General features: G+C 49.2%; 1 protein-coding gene across 1 annotated transcript in view; it reads right to left on the reverse strand.

Moving 5' to 3' along the window:
- DNAH17 (dynein axonemal heavy chain 17) overlaps window positions 1–21,258 on the reverse strand; it is a 7,556,186-nt gene that overhangs the window by 5,514,842 nt on the left and 2,020,086 nt on the right. The window contains exon 18 of the mRNA XM_069201738.1: window positions 15,492–15,644. Coding sequence (XP_069057839.1) covers window positions 15,492–15,644 — 153 coding nt within the window. The remainder of the gene's footprint in view (window positions 1–15,491; window positions 15,645–21,258) is intronic.

A 21,258-nucleotide genomic window follows, 5' to 3' on the forward strand; every position in this document is an offset into this window, starting at 1 on the left:
ACCCCAAACCTATGTGACCTTGTAGAGGGTCGCTGGGACTATTAGAAAATAGTGAGAGTTAGAAAAATAACCCTCCCCAAGACCCTGAAAAGTGAGTGCAAAGTGCACTAAAGTTCCCCTAAGGACAAAGAAGTCGTGTTAGAGGAATAATGCAGGAAAGACACAAACCAACAATGCAACAACTGTGGATTTCCAATCTAGGGTACCTGTGGAACAAGGGGACCAAGTCCAAAACTCACAAGCAAGTCGGAGATGGGCAGATGCCCAGGAAATGCCAGCTGCGGGTGCAAAGAAGCTTCTACTGGACAGAAGAAGCTGCAGTTTCTGCAAGAACGCAAAGGGCTAGAGACTTCCCCTTTGGAGGACGGATCACTCTCGCCTTGTAGAGTCGTGCAGAAGTAGTTTCCCGCTGAAAGAATGCCAACAAGCCTTGCTAGCAGCAAATCATGCGGTTAGCGTTTTTGGATGCTGCTGTGGCCCAGGAGGGACCAGGAGGTCGCAAATTGGACCAGGAGGTAGAGGGGACGTCGAGCAAGACAAGGAGCCCTCTGAGCAGCAGGTAGCACCCAGAGAAGTGCCAGAAACAGGCACTACAAGGATGCATGAAACGGTGCTCACCCGAAGTTACACAAAGGAGTCCCACGTCGCCGGAGAACAACTTAGAAGGTCGTGCATTGCAGGTTAGAGTGCCGTGGAACCAGGCTGGACTGTGCACAAAGGATTTCCGCCGGAAGTGCACAGAGGCCGGAGTAGCTGCAAAAGTCACGGTTCCCAGCAATGCAGTCTAGCGAGGAGAGGCAAGGACTTACCTCCACCAAACTTGGACTGAAGAGTCACTGGACTGTGGGAGTCACTTGGACAGAGTTGCTGGATTCGAGGGACCTCGCTCGTTGTGCTGAGAGGAGACCCAAGGGTCCGGTAATGTAGCTTTTTGGTGCCTGTGGTTGCAGGGGGAAGATTCCGTCGACCCACGGGAGATTTCTTCGGAGCTTCTAGTGCAGAGAGGAGGCAGACTACCCCCACAGCATGCACCACCAGGAAAACAGTCGAGAAGGCGGCAGGATCAGCGTTACAGAGTTGCAGTAGTCGTCTTAGCTACTATGTTGCAGTTTTGCAGGCTTCCAGCGCGGTCAGCAGTCGATTCCTTGGCAGAAGGTGAAGAGAGAGATGCAGAGGAACTCGGATGAGCTCTTGCATTCGTTATCTAAAGTTTCCCCAGAGACAGAGACCCTAAATAGCCAGAAAAGAGGGTTTGGCTACTTAGGAGAGAGGATAGGCTAGCAACACCTGAAGGAGCCTATCACAAGGAGTCTCTGACGTCACCTGGTGGCACTGGCCACTCAGAGCAGTCCAGTGTGCCAGCAGCACCTCTGTTTCCAAGATGGCAGAGGTCTGGAGCACACTGGAGGAGCTCTGGACACCTCCCAGGGGAGGTGCAGGTCAGGGGAGTGGTCACTCCCCTTTCCTTTGTCCAGTTTCGCGCCAGAGCAGGGTTAAGGGGTCCCCTGAACCGGTGTAGACTGGCTTATGCAGAATTGGGCACATCTGTGCCCAAGAAAGCATTTCCAGAGGCTGGGGGAGGCTACTCCTCCCCTGCCTTCACACCATTTTCCAAAGGGAGAGGGTGTCACACCCTCTCTCAGAGGAAGTTCTTTGTTCTGCCATCCTGGGCCAGGCCTGGCTGGACCCCAGGAGGGCAGATGCCTGTCTGAGGGGTTGGCAGCAGCAGCAGCTGCAGTGAAACCCCAGGAAGGGCAGTTTGGCAGTACCAGGGTCTGTGCTACAGACCACTGGGATCATGGGATTGTGCCAACTATGCCAGGATGGCATAGAGGGGGCAATTCCATGATCATAGACATGTTACATGGCCATATTCGGAGTTACCATTGTGAAGCTACATATAGGTAGTGACCTATATGTAGTGCACGCGTGTAATGGTGTCCCCGCACTCACAAAGTCAGGGAAATTGGCCCTGAACAATGTGGGGGCACCTTGGCTAGTGCCAGGGTGCCCTCACACTAAGTAACTTTGCACCTAACCTTTACCAGGTAAAGGTTAGACATATAGATGACTTATAAGTTACTTAAGTGCAGTGTAAAATGGCTGTGAAATAACGTGGACGTTATTTCACTCAGGCTGCAGTGGCAGGCCTGTGTAAGAATTGTCAGAGCTCCCTATGGGTGGCAAAAGAAATGCTGCAGCCCATAGGGATCTCCTGGAACCCCAATACCCTGGGTACCTCAGTACCATATACAAGGGAATTATAAGGGTGTTCCAGTAAGCCAATGTAAATTGGTAAAAATGGTCACTAGCCTGTTAGTGACAATTTGGAAAGAAATGAGAGAGCATAACCACTGAGGTTCTGATTAGCAGAGCCTCAGTGAGACAGTTAGTCACTACACAGGTAACACATTCAGGCACACTTATGAGCACTGGGGCCCTGGGTTACCAGGGTCCCAGTGACACATACAACTAAAACAACATATATACAGTGAAAAATGGGGGTAACATGCCAGGCAAGATGGTACTTTCCTACACAACCCCCACCCAAACGAAGGACAATAAGACTAGCCATGACCTGATGAGTCTTCATTGTCTAAGTGGAAATATCTGGAGAGTCCATCTGCATTGGAGTGGCTACTCCCAGGTCTATGTTCCACTGTATAGTCCATTCCCTGTAGGGATATGGACCACCTCAACAATTTAGGATTTTCACCTTTCATTTGTTTTAGCCAAAGTAGAGGTTTGTGGTCTGTCTGAACAATGAAGTGAGTGCCAAACAGGTATGGCCTCAACTTCTTCAGAGCCCAGACCACAGCAAAGGCCTCCCTCTCAATGGCAGACCAACACTTTTCTCTAGGGGTCAACCTCCTACTAATAAAAGCAACAGGTTGATCCTGGCCCTCAGAATTAAGTTGTGATAGGACTGCCCCTACTCCTAATTCAGATGCATCAGTTTGGACATAGAATTTTTTAGAGTAACAAGGGCTTTTCAGGACAGGTGCAGAGCACATGGCATGCTTCAGCTCCTCAAAGGCTTTCTGACAGCTAGCTGTCCACAATACCTTTTTAGACATCTTTTTGGATGTGAGGTCATTAAGAGGGGCTGCAATGGAGCCATAGTTCTTAATGAACCTCCTGTAATACCCAGTGAGGCCTAGGAAGGCTCTCACCTGAGTCTGAGTGGTAGGGGGAAGCCAATCAATAATTGTTTGGATTTTCCCCTGAAGTGGTGCAATCTGTTCCCCACCAACAAGGTGTCCCAGATAAACCACCTTACCCTGCCCTATCTGGCACTTTGAAGCCTTGATAGTGAGGCCTGCCTTTTGCAGGGCCTCTAAAACTTTCCATAGGTGGACCAGGTGATCATCCCAGCTGGAGCTAAAGACAGCTATATCGTCCAAATATGCTGCACTGAAAGCTTCCAGCCCTTGCAGGACTGTGTTCACCAACCTTTGAAAAGTGGCAGGTGCATTTTTCAAACCAAAAGGCATTACAGTAAACTGGTAATGTCCTCCAATGGTTGAAAATGCAGTCTTAGGTTTAGCATCTTCTGACAATTTGATCTGCCAATACCCTGCAGTCAAATCAAAAGTGCTTAGATACTTGGCAGATGCCAGTGTATCTATGAGCTCATCTGCCCTGGGTATAGGGTGAGCATCAGTTTTGGTTACCAGGTTGAGACCTCTATAGTCTACACAAAACCGCATTTCCTTCTTTCCATCTTTGGAATGGGGTTTTGGTACAAGTACCACAGGAGAAGCCCATGGACTTTCAGAGTGCTCAACCACTCCTAGTTCTAACATTTTCTGCACCTCTTGCTTTATGCAGTCCCTGACATGGTCAGGCTGCCTATAGATCTTACTTTTGACAGGTAAACTGTCTCCAGTATCTATAGTGTGCTCACACCAAGAAGTGGTACCTGGCACAGTAGAGAAGAGTTCAGAGAATTGATCTATGAGATTTATGCAATGGTCTTTCTGCTCAGCAGTAAGACAATCAGCCAAAACTACACCTTCCACAAGAGCATCTTGTTCTGTGGAAGAGAAGAGATCAGGTAGAGGATCACTGTCTTATTCTTGTCCCTCATCAGTTGCCATGAGCAGGGTGAGATCAGCCCTGTCATAGTAGGGTTTCAGGTGGTTGACATGGAGCACCCTTAGGGGACTCCTGGCAGTGCCTAAGTCAACTAAATAGGTGACTTCTCCCTTCTTTTCAACAATTGTGTGTGGTCCACTCCATTTATCTTGGAGTGCTCTTGGGGCCACAGGCTCCAAGACCCACACTTTCTGCCCTGGTTGGTACTGAACCAAAACAGCCTTCTGATCATGCCATTGCTTCTGGAGCTCTTGGCTGGCCTGAAGGTTTTTGCTGGCCTTTTTCATGTACTCAGCCAACCTTGATCTGAGGCCAAGTACATAATCCACAATATCCTGCTTAGGAGCTTTTAAAGGTTGTTCCCAACCCTCCTTTACAAGTGTGAGTGGACCCCTAACAGGGTGTCCAAAAAGAAGTTCAAAGGGGCTGAAGCCCACTCCTTTCTGGGGTACCTCCCTGTAGGCAAAAAGGAGGCATGGTAGAAGTATATCCCATCTCCTGCGGAGTTTTTCAGGGAGACCCATAATCATGCCTTTGAGAGTTTTATTAAATCTCTCCACCAGTCCATTTGTTTGTGGATGATAGGGTGTTGTGAACTTGTAAGTTACACCACACTCCTTCCACATGGCCTTTAAGTATGCAGACATGAAATTGCTTCCCCTGTCTGATACTACTTCCTTTGGGAAGCCCACCATAGAAAATATTCCCAGGAGGGCCTTTGCCACTGCAGGTGCTGTAGTGGTCCTTAAAGGAATTTCTTCAGGGTATCTTGTGGCATGGTCCACTACCACCAAGATAAACCTATTGCCTGAAGCAGTAGGAGGGTCAAGGGGGCCAACTATGTCAACCCCTACCCTTTCAAAAGGAACCCCAACCACAGGCAGTGGAATAAGGGGTGCCTTTGGAGTGCCACCTGTTTTGCCACTGGCTTGACAGGTTTCACAGGACTTACAAAAATCTTTTGTGTCCTCAGACATTCTAGGCCAATGAAACAAGGGAACAAGTCTGTCCCAAGTTTTCATTTGACCCAGGAGCCCAGCTAGGGGAATGTCGTGGGCAAGAGTTAGGAGGAACTTTCTGTACTCCTGAGGAATCACTAATCTCCTGGCAGCTCCAGGTTTAGGATCCCTATGCTCAGTGTACAAGAGGTTGTCCTCCCAGTAAACTCTGTGAGAGTCACTGACATCCCCATTAGCTTGTTTGACAGCTTGCTGTCTTAGACCCTCTAATGTGGGACAGGTTTGCTGTGCCACACTCAGCTCCTCCCTGGCAGGCCCCCCTTCACCCAAAAGCTCAGCAGTGTCTGCTTCCAGCTCCTCTGGTGTAGGTTCTGCACAGGGAGGGAATTCTTCTTCCTCAGAAGTTGAATCCACTGTAGAGGGAGGGATAGTAGGAAGTGGTTTGCTTCTACTAGCCCTAGCTTTAGGGAGCACTTGGTCCATTGTTCCAGGATCCAAGCTTCCCTGTCCTTTTTGCTTTTTGGCCTGAGCCCTTGTCAAAGCAAAAATATGCCCTGGGATGCCCAGCATTGCTGCATGGGCCTCCAACTCCACATCTGACCAAGCTGATGTCTCCAAATCATTTCCTAGTAGACAGTCTACAGGTAAATTTGTGGCTACCACAACTTTCTTTGGACCAGTAACCCCCACCCAGTTGAGATTAACAACAGCCATGGGGTGGCTAAGTGTGTTGTTGTGAGCATCGGTTACTTGGTACTGGTGACCAAGTAGGTGTTGTTCAGGGTGGACCAGTTTCTCTATGACCATAGTCACACTGGCTTCAGTGTCCCTGTAGGCCTGAACCTCAACACCATTTATTAGGGGTAGCTGCTTGTACTTATCCATATTAAGGGGACAAGCAACTAAGGTGGCTAAATAAATAGCCCCCTCAGAGACTAACACAGCCTCTGTGGCCTCCCTAACAAGGCCAACCCCAACTAAGTTACCAATAGTGAGCCCAGCTACTCCCTTGGATTGGCTATTAGTAGGTTTGCTCCCACCACCACTGCTATTAGTAGGGACACTAGGGGTAGCACTAGGGGTTGTAGTGGTAGGAGGCTTGGTGCTTTTCTTTGGACAACTGGGATCTGTTGTCCAATGGCCTTTTACTTTACATAAATAGCACCATGGTTTCTTTTCTTTGTTTTGATTAAAGGAGGATTTGGACCCACCACCCCCACCAGAGTGTTTTTGTGGGCCTGATGAAGACTCATTTTTAGATTTGTCCCCACCCTTGTCAGAAGACTTACCATCCTTCTTTTTGTTGCCATCTTTGTCACCCCCTGTATGAACTTTTCTGTTCACCCTTGTTCTGACCCATTTGTCTGCCTTCTTTCCCAATTCTTGGGGAGAGGTCAGATCAGAGTCCACCAAGTACTGGTGCAACAAATCAGACACACAATTATTAAGAATATGCTCTCTCAGGATCAAGTTATACAGGCTGTCATAATCAGTAACTTTACTGCCATGTAACCACCCCTCCAAGGCCTTCACTGATTGGTCAATGAAATCAACCCAGTCTTGTGAAGACTCCTTTTTGGTCTCTCTGAACTTTATCCTGTACTGTTCAGTGGTTAAGCCATAACCATCCAGGAGTGCATTCTTAAGTACTGTAAAATTATTGGCATCACTTTCTTTCACAGTAAGGAGTCTATCCCTACCTTTTCCACTAAATGATAGCCATAGGATAGCAGCCCACTGCCTTTGAGGGACATCCTGTACAACACAGGCCCTCTCAAGTGCAGCAAACCACTTGTTAATGTCATCCCCCTCCTTATAAGGGGGAACTATCTTGTGCAGATTCCTGGAATCATGCTCTTTTGCACGATGACTATGGGGAATACTGCTGCTGCCACCATGGGTTTCTAAACCCAACTTCTGTCTTTCCTTCTCTAATTCTAAAGACTGTCTATCCAAATCCAGCTGTTGCTTTTTAAGCTTCAGTCTGGTTTGTTCCACCCTCAACTTATTGAGTTCCCTTTCTAACAATCTGTCATCAGGGTTGGTGGGAGGGACATTTCTAGATACAGAGGTATGATGGGAATGAACAGAAGGAGACCTGTCCCTTACAGAGGGCACCCTAACAGCTTGCCTGACAGTGTAATGTGAAAGCACATCATCTGGATGATATGACTCCACCTCAGTACCAACTATGCTAGACTGTCTTGTAATGGGAAGGCTAAGAAGTTTCTTTCCTGAACCTTTACCTGGGGGAGTCCCTGGATCAGATTGAGAACCATTAGCTACTTTTTCAACAGATGGGGCACTTTTAGCCTTATCCTGTTCTCTAAGCATATTAAGTAACAGTTCCAAGGAAGGATTCTTCCCTACACTCAAACCTCTCTCTATGCAGAGACTCCTTGCTCCTTTCCAGCTAAGGTGATCATATGCAATCTTAGACAGGTCAACATTTTGGCCTGTGCCAGACATTTTTAGAGAGAGTTAAAGTGATAGAAAAAGAGAAAAAAGTTTGTCAGAGCTTTTAGAAAGACAGAGAAAAAAAACTTTTTAAACTTTTTAGAACTTTTTAGAAAGTTTAGAAGTACTTTTCAGCACTTAGAAAAGAGTGAAAAGAGGAAATGCAAAACTTTTTGGCTATGTGTATATACACTGACCTTGTTTTGTATATTTTTCTCTTATGAAAAGTACAATGACAAGAGTGGTAAGTAGTCTCAAAGCACTTATCCCACCACTGCACAACCAATGTGGGAGGCTGGACTGGCTTGTAGTGAGTACCAAGGGGTACTTGCACCTTGCACCAGGCCCAGTTATCCCTTATTAGTGTATAGGGTGTCTAGCAGCTTAGGCTGATAGATAATGGTAGCTTAGCAGAGCAGCTTAGGCTGAACTAGGAGACGGGTGAAGCTACTACAGTACCACTTAGTGTCATATGCACAATATCATAAGAAAACACAATACACAGTTATACTAAAAATAAAGGTACTTTATTTTTATGACAATATGCCAAAGTATCTTAGAGTGTACCCTCAGTGAGAGGATAGGAAATATACACAAGATATATATACACAAAAGCAAAAATATGCAGTATAGTCTTAGAAAACAGTGCAAACAATGTATAGTTACAATAGGATGCAATGGGGAAACATAGGGATAGGGGCAACACAAACCATATACTCCAAAAGTGGAATGCGAACCACGAATGGACCCCAAACCTATGTGACCTTGTAGAGGGTCGCTGGGACTATTAGAAAATAGTGAGAGTTAGAAAAATAACCCTCCCCAAGACCCTGAAAAGTGAGTGCAAAGTGCACTAAAGTTCCCCTAAGGACAAAGAAGTCATGTTAGAGGAATAATGCAGGAAAGACACAAACCAACAATGCAACAACTGTGGATTTCCAATCTAGGGTACCTGTGGAACAAGGGGACCAAATCCAAAAGTCACAAGCAAGTCGGAGATGGGCAGATGCCCAGGAAATGCCAGCTGCGGGTGCAAAGAAGCTTCTACTGGACAGAAGAAGCTGTGGTTTCTGCAGGAACGCAAAGGGCTAGAGAATTCCCCTTTGGAGGACGGATCCCGCTCGCCTTGTAGAGTCGTGCAGAAGTGTTTTCCCGCCGAAAGAACGCCAACAAGCCTTGCTAGCTGCAAATCGTGCTGTTAGCGTTTTTGGATGCTGCTGTGGCCCAGGAGGGACCAGGAGGTCGCAAATTGGACCGGGAGATAGAGGGGACGTCGAGCAAGACAAGGAGCCCACTGAGCAGCAGGTAGCACCCAGAGAAGAGCCAGAAACAGGCACTACGAGGATGCGTGAAACGGTGCTCATCCAAAGTTACACAAAGGAGTCCCACGTCGCCGGAGAACAACTTAGGAGGTCGTGCAATTCAGGTTAGAGTGCCGTGGACCCAGGCTGGAGTGTGCACAAAGGATTTCCGCCGGAATTGCACGGAGGCCGGAGTAGCTGCAAAAGTCTCGGTTCCCAGCAATGCAGTCTAGCGAGGTGAGGCAAGGACTTACCTCCACCAAACTTGGACTGAAGAGTCACTGGACTGTGGGAGTCACTTGGACAGAGTTGCTGGATTCGAGGGACCTCGCTCGTCATGCTGAGAGGAGACCCAAGGGACTGGTAATGCAGCTTTTTGGTGCCTGCGGTTGCAGGGGGAAGATTCCGTCGACCCACGGGAGATTTCTTCGGAGCTTCTAGTGCAGAGAGGAGGCAGACTACCCCCACAGCATGCACCACCAGGAAAACAGTCGAGAAGGCGGCAGGATCAGCGTTACAGAGTTGCAGTAGTCGTCTTAGCTACTATGTTGCAGTTTTGCAGGCTTCCAGCGCGGTCAGCAGTCGATTCCTTGGCAGAAGGTGAAGAGAGCGATGCAGAGGAACTCGGATGAGCTCTTGCTTTCGTTATCTAAAGTTTCCCCAGAGACAGAGACCCTAAATAGCCAGAAAAGAGGGTTTGGCTATTTAGGAGAGAGGATAGGCTAGCAACACCTGAAGGAGCCTATCACAAGGAGTCTCTGACGTCACCTGGTGGCACTGGCCACTCAGAGCAGTCCAGTGTGCCAGCAGCACCTCTGTTTCCAAGATGGCAGAGGTCTGGAGCACACTGGAGGAGCTCTGGACACCTCCCATAGGAGGTGCAGGTCAGGGGAGTGGTCACTCCCCTTTCCTTTGTCCAGTTTCGCGCCAGAGCAGGGCTAAGGGGTCCCCTGAACCGGTGTAGACTGGCTTATGCAGAATTGGGCACATCTGTGCCCAAGAAAGCATTTCCAGAGGCTGGGGGAGGCTACTCCTCCCCTGCCTTCACACCATTTTCCAAAGGGAGAGGGTGTTACACCCTCTCTCAGAGGAAGTTCTTTGTTCTGCCATCCTGGGCCAGGCCTGGCTGGACCCCAGGAGGGCAGATGCCTGTCTGAGGGGTTGGCAGCAGCAGCAGCTGCAGTGAAACCCCGGGAAGGGCAGTTTGGCAGTACCATGGTCTGTGCTACAAACCACTGGGATCATGGGATTGTGCCAACTATGCCAGGATGGCATAGAGGGGGCAATTCCATGATCATAGACATGTTACATGGCCATATTCGAAGTTACCATTGTGAAGCTACATATAGGTAGTGACCTATATGTAGTGCACGCGTGTAATGGTGTCCCCGCACTCACAAAGTCAGGGAAATTGGCCCTGAACAAGTAACTTTGCACCTAACCTTTACCAGGTAAAGGTTAGACATATAGGTGACTTATAAGTTACTTAAGTGCAGTGTAAAATGGCTGTGAAATAACGTGGACGTTATTTCACTCAGGCTGCAGTGGCAGGCCTGTGTAAGAATTGTCAGAGCTCCCTATGGGTGGCAAAAGAAATGCTGCAGCCCATAGGGATCTCCTGGAACCCCAATACCCTAGGTACCTCAGTACCATATACTAGGGAATTATAAGGGTGTTCCAGTAAGCCAATTTAAATTGGTAAAAATGGTCACTAGCCTGTTAGTGACAATTTGGAAAGAAATGAGAGAGCATAACCACTGAGGTTCTGATTAGCAGAGCCTCAGTGAGACAGTTAGTCACTACACAGGTAACACATTCAGGCACACTTATGAGCACTGGGGCCCTGGGTTACCATGGTCCCAGTGACACATACAACTAAAACAACATATATACAGTGAAAAATGGGGGTAACATGCCAGGCAAGATGGTACTTTCCTACAGGGGCTAGTGTGTCTGCGCAAGTAGTGATCCATTTGGAGAGGTTGTGTGCTCCTGTGTTGGGGTCGTTGGCATGGGGGGGTTATGGGCCAGTTGGGAGTTTAGTCGTTCTTTGGGGATCTTGTTCCACATGCGGTAGGGTGTGGTGTGTTGATGGTAGTGTGTGGGGGGTTTGGTGAAGGACAAGTGTGTAGGAGGCTGGACTGGCTTGTAGTGAGTACCTAGGGGTACTTGCACCTTGCACCAGGCCCAGTTATCCCTTATTAGTGTATAGGGTGTCTAGCAGCATAGGCTGATAGATAATGGTAGCTTAGCAGAGCAGCTTAGGCTAAACTAGTAGACGAGTGAAGCTCCTACAGTACCACTAGTGTCATATGCACAATATCATAAGAAAACACAATACACAGATATACTAAAAATGATGGTACTTTATTTTTATGACAATATGCCAAAAGTATCTCAGTGAGTACCCTCAGTATGAGGATAGCAAATATACACAAAATATATGTACACAATACCAAAATATGCAGTAATAGTATTAGAAAACAGTGCAAACAATGTATAGTTACAATAGGATGCAATGGGGACACATAGGGATAGGGGCAACACAAACCATATACTCCAAAAGTGGAATGCGAACCACGAATGGACCCCAAACCTATGTGACCTTGTAGAGGGTCGCTGGGACTATTAGAAAATAGTAAGGGTTAGAAAAATAGCCCACCCCAAGACCCTGAAAAGTGGGTGCAAAGTGCACTAAAGTTCCCCAAAGGACATAGAAGTCGTGATTGGGGAATTCTGCAGGAAAGACACAAACAAACAATGCAACAACAATGGATTTCCAGTCGAGGGTACCTGTGGAACAAGGGGACCAAGTCCAAAAGTCACAAGCAAGTCGGAGATGGGCAGATGCCCAGGAAATGCCAGCTGTGGTAGTGACCTATATGTAGTGCACGCGTGTAATGGTGTCCCCGCACTCACAAAGTCCGGGGAATTGGCCCTGAACAATATGGGGGCACCTTGGCTAGTGCCAGGGTGCCCTCACACTAAGTAACTTTGCACCTAACCTTTACCAGGTAAAGGTTAGACATATAGGTGACTTATAAGTTACTTAAGTGCAGTGTAAAATGGCTGTGAAATAACTTGGACGTTATTTCACTCAGGCTGCAGTGGCAGGCCTGTGTAAGAATTGTCAGAGCTCCCTATGCGTGGCAAAAGAAATGCTGCAGCCCATAGGGATCTCCTGGAACCCCAATACCCTGGGTACCTTAGTACCATATACTAGGGAATTATAAGGGTGTTCCAGTAAGCCAATGTAAATTGCTAAAATTGGTCACTAGCCTGTTAGTGACAATTTGAAAGAAATGAGAGAGCATAACCACTGAGGTTCTGGTTAGCAGAGCCTCAGTGAGACAGTTAGGCATCACACAGGGAACACATACCTATAGGTCACAAACTTATGAGCACTGGGGTCCTGACTAGCAGGGTCCCAGTGACACATAACAAACATACTGAAAACATAGGGTTTTCACTATGAGCACTGGGCCCTGGCTGGCAGGATCCCAGTGAGACAGTGAAAACACCCTGACATACACTCACAAACAGGCCTAAAGTGGGGGTAACAAGGCTAGAAAGAGGCTACTTTCTCACAAAGTGGACGCAGTGGTGGTCAGTCCAGATGAGTTCGGTGGTGTGGGTGTAGGCTATGTGTTGGCTTGCGGTGAAAATTGTGTTGAGCGTGTGTCCTGCTGAGTGGGTGGGTGCAGTGACCAGTTGTTTGAGTCCGAGGTTGGTGAGGTTGTCTATGAGGGAGGTAGTGTTGTTGTCTTGTGGGTTTTCTTAGTGAAAGTTGAAATCACTGAGGATGATGTAGTCTGTGGAGGTGAGGGCGTGCGAGCTGATGCTGTCGGCGATGGTGTCGCAGAAGGCGGGGCGTGGTCCGGGTGGTCTGTAGATTAGTGTACCTCTGAGGGTGGAGTTGTTGTTAATGTGGATGAGGAAGTGCATGTGTTCAGTGTTGTCGATAGTGTCTTCGGAGCTGGTGGTGAGTTTGATGGTGTCTCTGTGTAGGATGGCGATGCCACCGCTTGGCCTGTTGAGGCGGTCTTTGTGTTGGAGTTTGTATCCCTTGGGGGTGGCTATGGCTATGTCGGGTTCTGAGGAGGGGTTGGTCCAGGTTTCCGTGAGGAAGGCGATGTCAGGTGAGTGTGATGTGATGAGGTCCCAGAGTTCTATGGCATGTTTGTGAAGGGAGCGGATGTTGAGGAGCAGGCAGTTGAGGTGGTTGTGGTGGTGGCGTTGGTGTGGTGCGTGAGGGAGTTGTTGCAGGGTGTGTTCTGGTTGTGGGCTGGTGTGCTGCGGGGTTGGTTGGTGGGGGCAGGGTGTGTGAGTCTTGTGTTCGGGTGTTGTGTTTGTTGAAGGTGGGGTCGCTATGGTTGGTGTGTGGTGTGAGGGATGAGGAGCAGGAGAAGTGACAGGTGTGGCAGGTGAAGGGGCCATGAGTGTGTGGGGCTAGATGGGGTGCATGTGGGGTGGGGACCTGGGTTGAGAGAGTGGAGGGTGAGGGGGAGTAGGTGTGTCTGAGAGGGCCTGGGGGACTGGGGCTGGGAGCGGTCTTGGCGCGGACGGGCGCAGACGGGCTTGCCTTTGGCACGCCCGCTGCATGGCCACGCCGCAGCTGCCATAAGAGGAGGGGAGGGTGGGAGTGGCAGCTGGGAGGAGGGAGTGCTTTGCGAATGAGATGGCTGGAGGGTGGGGGCGCAGGGGCGGGAAAATCAGGCAAACAGGACGGTGAGGAGAAGGGGGGAGGCGGGAGGGGCCGCAGAGGACGCAGCAGCGGGGAAAACAGGAAAATCAGGCAAACACGATGATGAGGAGAAGGGGGGGAGGTGGGAGGGGCTGCAGGGGACGTAGCAGCGGGGAAAACAAGAAAATCAGGCAAACAGGACGGTGAAGAGAAGGGGGGAGGCGGGAGGGGCCGCAGGGGGCGCAGCGGCGGGAAAATCAGGTAATTCAGGCAAACAGGACGGTGAGCAGAAGGGGGGAGGTGGGAGGGGCCGCAGGGGGTGCAGCGGCGAGAAAATCAGCCAAACAGGATGGTGAGGAGAAGGGGGGGCGGGAGGGGCCGCAGGGGACGCAGCGGCAGGGAGAACAGGCAAATCAGGCAAACAGGACAGTGAGGAGAAGGGGTGAGGCGGGAGGGGCCGCAGGGGCGGGAAAATCAGGCAAACAGGACGGTGAGGAGAAGGGGGACGGCGGGTGAGGCCGCAGGGGGCGCAGCGGCTGGGAAAACAGGCAAACAGGACGGTGAGGAGAAGGGGGGAGGCGGGAGGGGCCGCAGGGGACGCAGCAGTGGGGAAAACAGGAAAATCAGGCAAACAGGACGGTGAGGAGAAGGGGGGAGGCGGGAGGGGCCGCAGGGGGCGCAGCAGCGGGAAAATCAGGCAAACAGGACGGTGAGGAGAAGGGGGAGGCGGGAGGGGGCGCAGGGGGCACAGTGGCGGGGAATACAGGCAAACAGGACGGTGAGGAGAAGGGGGGAAGCGGGAGGGGACGCAGGGGAAGCAGCGGCGGGGAAAACAGGAAATCCAGGCGAACAGAGACGGTGAGGAGGTGGCGCGGATGGTGGAGCGGGGAGCGACCTGCCTGCAGAAGCAGGGTCAGAGGTTGCTCTTTCATTTAGTAAGAATTAAATGTATCTGAAGAAATGACCAGTTGTGATCTTACAAGTGTAGAAGAGGTCGCAAGGAAGAGTCACAAATGTTATTCTCAACTTCAGAAGGAGCAGAAAATACACGCTGAAGCCATTACTACTATGTTACACGTAACTGACTAGGAAGAATTTCCTTAGCTTATGTAAAGAGCGTTTACAGAGATTGGCCAATTTTATGTCACATAGTTCATCTGAAAGGCCTGGAGACAGAGATTAAAAAGCTTACTACTGTAATAATGACTAAGAATGATTTTAAAGTAATGAAAACTATTTTAATGCAGTTATCCATCCATAGTTGTGTCTGTGATCAGTTTTAAATTAATATTGATTTTATTTTATGGATTTTTTCAGAAAATAAATTAAATAAAATCTACTGTAAGGCGAATGTTGCTCATCTATACATATGGTTGTACTTTCTGCTTCACCTGAGACACTTTTGTCTTTCAGTTTATAAAGGGGTTTCCAGATCCACATGGGTGGGAATATTCAGGTTTATGAATATTAATAAAGATGCCTCCATAGAGAATATAACATAATATTTTCACGGGACAAGTAACTCTGAGCATGGTGAAATTTACCTCATTACACCTTAACAATGAGAGTTTATTTGCCCATGCAGACTAAACTGAACTCAAAGTAATGAGTGGAAAAAGCCTGGACGTCCCTTGTCACTCAGCACTTAGACAGGTTATAGCACAACATTTAACACTGACTTGAGCTGAACATTAAACACTGACTTGAGCTGGGATGAGAATAAAAGAACATCTTATGCATTTAGTGGGAAGGAAAATATGACAGAATGGCAAACAAAGATCACAGGGAATCAAACATTTTAAGACAAAAACCTGTCTCTTGTCTCTGCACATATAATACCTGCCAAATGGCATGTTTAACATAATGGGTCCAAAGAAGATCAAAGAAGTTTAATGCCGTCACGCCGAGAGATTAGCATACTTTCATTACTGAAGCATGTTTCTCATATGGACCATTTAAATGAATGAGCGATATGAGTAAAGCATTACCAACCTGCCCTGAACAGTCACACTCAGCATCAAAAGTGACATATTCCCTTTCTTTACTGTACATTCCCAGTGCAACTTTTTGAGGCTTCTGATTTTGATCTTTCTTGAACTCCAAACTGGACATGCTGTCGAATAATTTTGACAAATGCCGGCTGACCTAAGCAGAAAGAAACATTGAACCACAACTTACATCAGTTATAGAAAATTTAGTTCAACCTGCGAAAAATTCCAGTATTGCACTTTTTAACCTCTGGTGTATGGACCGCTGCTGTGTGGTGAGGCTCCCTAATGGAGTCTAACAAACTGTAAATTTTGTTTAAATTGAATTATGAGCTGCAATCCTGGAAGAGAACTAGGATTGCAGGTAAGTAACTTACCCTCACGGATCCTCATCAATAGTCATTAGCACTAAACAGAGTAGAAGCCCATCCCACACCCCTGCGGACTAAGGAACAATAAGGCAAAGGCAGTTGGTCTATTTATTTAAATAAAGTGCGTAAGGAGGCCTGTGCCACTTGGTTGCCTGTCTTAGTATCTCAATCTAGGAAGTAACGTCTTGTGAAACTATGTACTGATCTCCATGTTGCAGGTTTGCAGATTTTGGAGATGGAGACATTTTTCAGAAGGGCTTTTGTTGTAGCCTTGCCCCTATGTAGAGTGGGCTTTGGGCCTGGAAGTCAATTGCTTGTCAGCCACCTTGTAGATAAATACAATGCAAGAAACTATCCATCTGGAAAAAGTTTGTTTAGAGGCAGCAATTCCTGTTCTCATAGGACCATAGTTCACAAACAATAATCACACTGCCTGATGTCTTTTGTTTTATCTAGATAAACTTAAGTACTCTTTTTCATCTAAAGAGTGCAAAGCTCTTTCTGCTGGTGTGGATGGATTAAGAAAGAACATAGGAAGTGAGATAGTCTGGTTAATCTGGAAATCAGACAAAACTTAGGGTAGTGAACTACGGTGGGTTCTCATTACTACCCTATTATCATAGAACACTGTGTAATCCTTTTTGGCATAGAGGGCCTGAATTTCGTTCACTCTGCGTGCTAAAGTGATAGCGAAAAGAAGAACAAGTTACTTACCTTCGGTAATGAGGTATCTGGTAGAGACTCTATCTACAAACAAAGATGGTTGATCGGGTAACTGAAGAAAGGCCGATAAGGCTGCAAGATAGCCCTTGAGAGTCCCTAAGGAGGAACCCTGTTGGGCGAGAGATAATATAAACAAAAGGATATTAGACAGAGAAGAAAGAGGATCAATAGACCTCTCTGTACAATATGAAACAAAACGTTTCCAACGGCAGGCGTAGATTGACTTAGTAGAGGGATGCCTGGCTGCCAGAATGACATCACAGATTTCGGGAGGGAGGTCATAAACCATCAACTGTCGCCGTTCAATCTCCACGCCTGAAGGCGCAGAGTTGACAGGTTCGGGTGGAGAACCTTCCCCTGCTGCTGCGACAGAAGATCCTCCCGAAGAGGCAGCCTGATTGGAGGACTGATGCTCATTTTGAGAAGCTCTGGATACCAAACTCTCCGTGCCCAATCCGGAGCCACTAGGATTACTTGGGCCTGGTCGTTCTTGATTTTCTTGAGAACTCTGGGCAGAAGGGGGAAAGGCAGAAAGGCATACAGGAGGCCTGAACTCCACTCGCAACGAAAAGCAATAGCCCCCTTGAAAACTCCAATGCGCAAAACTGCTGACATTGCGCGTTCTCTACGGAGGCAAACAGATCTAACCAAGGCTCTCTCCACTGCTGAAAGAGTCCTTGCGTCACCTCCGGATGGAAACACCATTCGTGATCCTCTAAGCATTTTCGGCTGAGCTAGTCCGCCCTGGCGCTCAGAGAACCTGCCAGGTGTTGAACCACCAGGGTTATGCCCTGCTGTTCCAGCCATGTCCAGAGACGTAAAGCCTCTCGACAATGGGTCCAGGACCCCACCCCGCCCTGCTTGTTGCAGTACCACATTGCAGTAGTGTTATCCGTGAACACCTGCACCACCTTCCCTTTCACAAGAGGAAGAAATGCTTTTAATGCTAGTCGGATCGCCCGACCTCCAGCAAGTTGATGTGGAGCCCAGATTCCGCCGCAGACCAGTGACCTCTGACCTTCACCTCTCCCAGATGGCTGCCCCATCCCAGAAGTGATGCATCTGTCACTACTGTGAGATCTGGTTGGGGAAGGGAGAGGAGTCTGCCTTTGACCCAATCGCAGTTCACTAACCCCCACTGCAGATCCTTTGCAGTCCCCTCCGAGATCTGAACCACGTCAGTAAGATTTCCCTGATGCTCTGCCCATTGGAACTTCAGGCCCCACTGCAGAGCCCTCATGCTCCATCTGGCATGCTTGACCAATAGGATGCAGGAAGCAATGAGTCCCAACAGCCTCAGAGTCTGTCTCACCAAAATCCAGGATAGAGGCTGAAACATCAGTATCATAACCTGAATATCCTGGACCCGCTACTGCACTGTGTCCAGAACAGCTCCGATGAAAGTGAGCTTCTGAGCGGGAGTCAGGTGTGACTTCGGCACATTTATAGTGAGCCCCAGCGAAAGCAGGAGGTTCGCTGTCGTCTGGAGGTGGGTGACAAGAGCCTGGGGCGTAGGAGCCTTCAACAGCCAATCGTCCAGGTAGGAGAAGACTGAAATCCCTGACCTGCGCAGATGAGCTGCTACCACTGCCATCACCTTTGTGAACACCCGAGGGGCACTGGTGAGAATGAAAGGAAGCACTGTAAACTGAAAGTGCTCGTGGCCCACCTTGAACCGCAGGTAACGCCTGTGGGCTGGCAGGATAGGAATGTGGAAATACGCATCCTGCAAATCCAACGCTACCATCTAGTCTCCTTGGTCTAGGGCAGACAAAACCTGAGCATCCTGAATTTCTCCTTCTTGAGGAAGAGATTGTCGTCCCTTAAATCCAAGATAGGGCGAAGGCCTTTGTTCATTTTGGGAATCAGAAAGTAGCTGGAATAACAACCACTGCCTACTTCTGATATCGGGACTCTTTCTATGGCTCCCTTGGCAAAGAGAGCTGTAACTTCCTTATGAAGCAAAACCATATGGTCCTCCATCAGCCATACCTTTGTCAGAGGGATAGAAGGAGGGGAGACGGGAAGGGAGTAGCCCTTCTGTATGATCTGCAGGACCCACTTGTCCGTTGTGATGGAAAGCTATTGAGGGAGATGAAAATGAATCCTCCTTCCAACTAGACGGATGTGATCCTGCACAACCACACTAGGAGGGCTTGGGCGGAGTGGAGGGGGGCTGTGTGGTGGCCGACCTCTGGCCAGACCCTCTGGGTCTGATGGTACCACGACCACATCCTCTTCCGGGATGTTGTGAAGCCTGAGGACGGTGGCTAAACTGTGGCTGGCGTGGTACCACGCCCCTTCCGAATCCTCGAAAGGGGCGAAAGACAGACTGCTGTTGTGCTGGCGCTGAAAAGCCCAAGGATCTGGCCGTAGCTCAAGAATCCTTGAACCTCTCAAGCGCGGAGTCTGCCTTTTCGCCAAAAAGGCGAGAGCCATCAAAGGGCATGTCCATCAAGCTGGACTGGACATCCCCTGAGAAACCAGCTGAACGCAGACAGGCGTGGCGACGTAGGGCCACTGACGATGAAATCGCTCTTCCCAGCGAGTCGGTCGTGTCCAAAGCACACCTCATCGTAAACTTGGCTGCATCTCTCCCATCCTTGACAGCCTGAGTAAGAGTGTCACGTATGCCGTCCGGGACCTGGGGCAGCACCTGTGCCACCGTATCCAATGAAGTATGGGAATAACGGCCCAATAGGCAAGAGGTGTTTACGGACCTTCTTCCCAAGCTGGTCCAGCCTCTTGGATTCCCTATCCGGGGGAGCGGAAGGGAAGGCACCACGGGAAGTAGAGGCTTGGACAACCAAGCTCTCAGGAGTAGGGTGTTGAGTCAGGAAACTAGGGTCGCTCGGAGTGGGTCTATGGCGGCGGCTGACCGTCCTATTCACAGGAGCCCCTGTGCTGGGTTTGGACCATGTACCCAGAAGGACGTCTGTAAGAGCCTCATTGAAGGGCAAGATCTGCTCTGATGTTGTCACCCCTGGCTGAAGCACTTCTGTCAGGATATTCGTCCTGACTGGCACCGTAGGCAAATCTAGGTCCAAGACCTCAGCTGCCCTACGCACCACCATAGCAAATGAAGCACTCTCCTCCGTAGCCACATTAGGAGGAGAGAGCATACCAGCATCTGGAGACGTGTCCAGTCCACTTGCCTCCCCTAGATCCTCATACCAGTCCTGTTGTAGACCACATTCTAAAGGGTCCTCAGACCCCTCCCATTCCTCTCCTGCATGTGGCTGATCTAAATAATGCTCAGACAATAATCGAGGCCGAATTGGCCCTGTCGAAGTAGGAGTCTATGTCGTACGACGTCGCTCTGGATCATCCAGAATAGGGATCGGGCTGGCGCTGGAGGCGGAATTGTCGACGTCGGACCCGGCGTCGGAGGAGGTCGACTATAAGGGACGGGCGCTGGTCCGGATCCGATATCAGATCCTGGGATACCCAACGGCACTCAGGCCGAAGCCGCCGACGTCGAATCCGAACGTGCCCCTGCTGACCCCACGGGGCCCGAAGACCCATCCAAGGGTGCAGCCCGCTCAAAAATGAGACGCATGGCCTCATAAAATTCTTTAATCTGAGCGGGGTCGCTCCAGGTCCCTGGAAAATGGGAAGACGCGGAGTCGACCCTGGTGACGGCTCTGCGGACCGCGCTCCAAACGTCGCCATTCCTCAGACGCCTCGTCGACCGACGGGCGTGGCGAAGACGAAGTCCGCTTGGACTTCTTCTTCTTCTTGTGCCTCTTACCTTCAGATGATCTCAAATGCGAGGAAGAGGACTTGGGGCTCGGGGAGCGGTGCCGCTACCTCCTCCTACTGCGGGACCGTGACCTCCGCTGAGTTGCGCTGACCGAAGACGTATGTCGGGAAGCGAGAAGCTTGAGGGATCTCTCCCTCAGGGCCTACGGAGCCATGGCCCTACAGTCGGAGCACGAGGTGGAGTCATTCTAGGAGGCTGGCCTGGCTTATAGTGGGTACCTGATGGTACTTACACCTAGTGCCAGGTCCAGTTATCCCTTATTAGTAGTGTTCTAGCAGTTTAGGCTGATAGAGGTAGCTATAGCAGAGCAGCTTAGGCTGAACTAGCAGACATGCAAAGCTCCTACTATACCACTTATATCATATAGCACTATATCATAGGAAACACAATACTCAGAGTTACTTAGAATAAAGGTACTTTATTTTAGTGACAATATGCCAAAAGTATCTCAGGGGATATACTCCCCTAGGAGGTAAGTAAAATACACAAAATATACCCACAAACCAAAATCAGGTAAGTAAACAGTTAGAAAAGTAGCGCAAACACTGTAGAACACAATAGAATGCAATAGGAGACAATAGGCCTGGGGGCAACACAAACCATATACTCCAAAAGTGGAATGAAAACTACGAATGTGTGTAGAGGGTCACTGGGAGTGTAAGAAAACACTAAGGGTGCCCAAGATACCCCACTCCAAGACCCTGAAAAGTAGGAGTAAAGTTACCCTACTACCCCAGAAAGACAGTAAAGTTGAGATAGGGGATTCTGCAAAGACAACAACTGACTGCACAGCACTGAAGATGGATTCCTGGACCTGGGGACCTGCAAAGGAAGGGGCCCAAGTCCAAGAGTCACGCAAGCGTCCGGGGGGGGTGGAGCCCATTAAACCATGGATGAAGGTGCAAAAGGGCTGC

This window comes from Pleurodeles waltl, chromosome 7 (assembly GCF_031143425.1).
Source record: "Pleurodeles waltl isolate 20211129_DDA chromosome 7, aPleWal1.hap1.20221129, whole genome shotgun sequence".
Lineage (NCBI taxonomy): Eukaryota > Metazoa > Chordata > Amphibia > Caudata > Salamandridae > Pleurodeles > Pleurodeles waltl.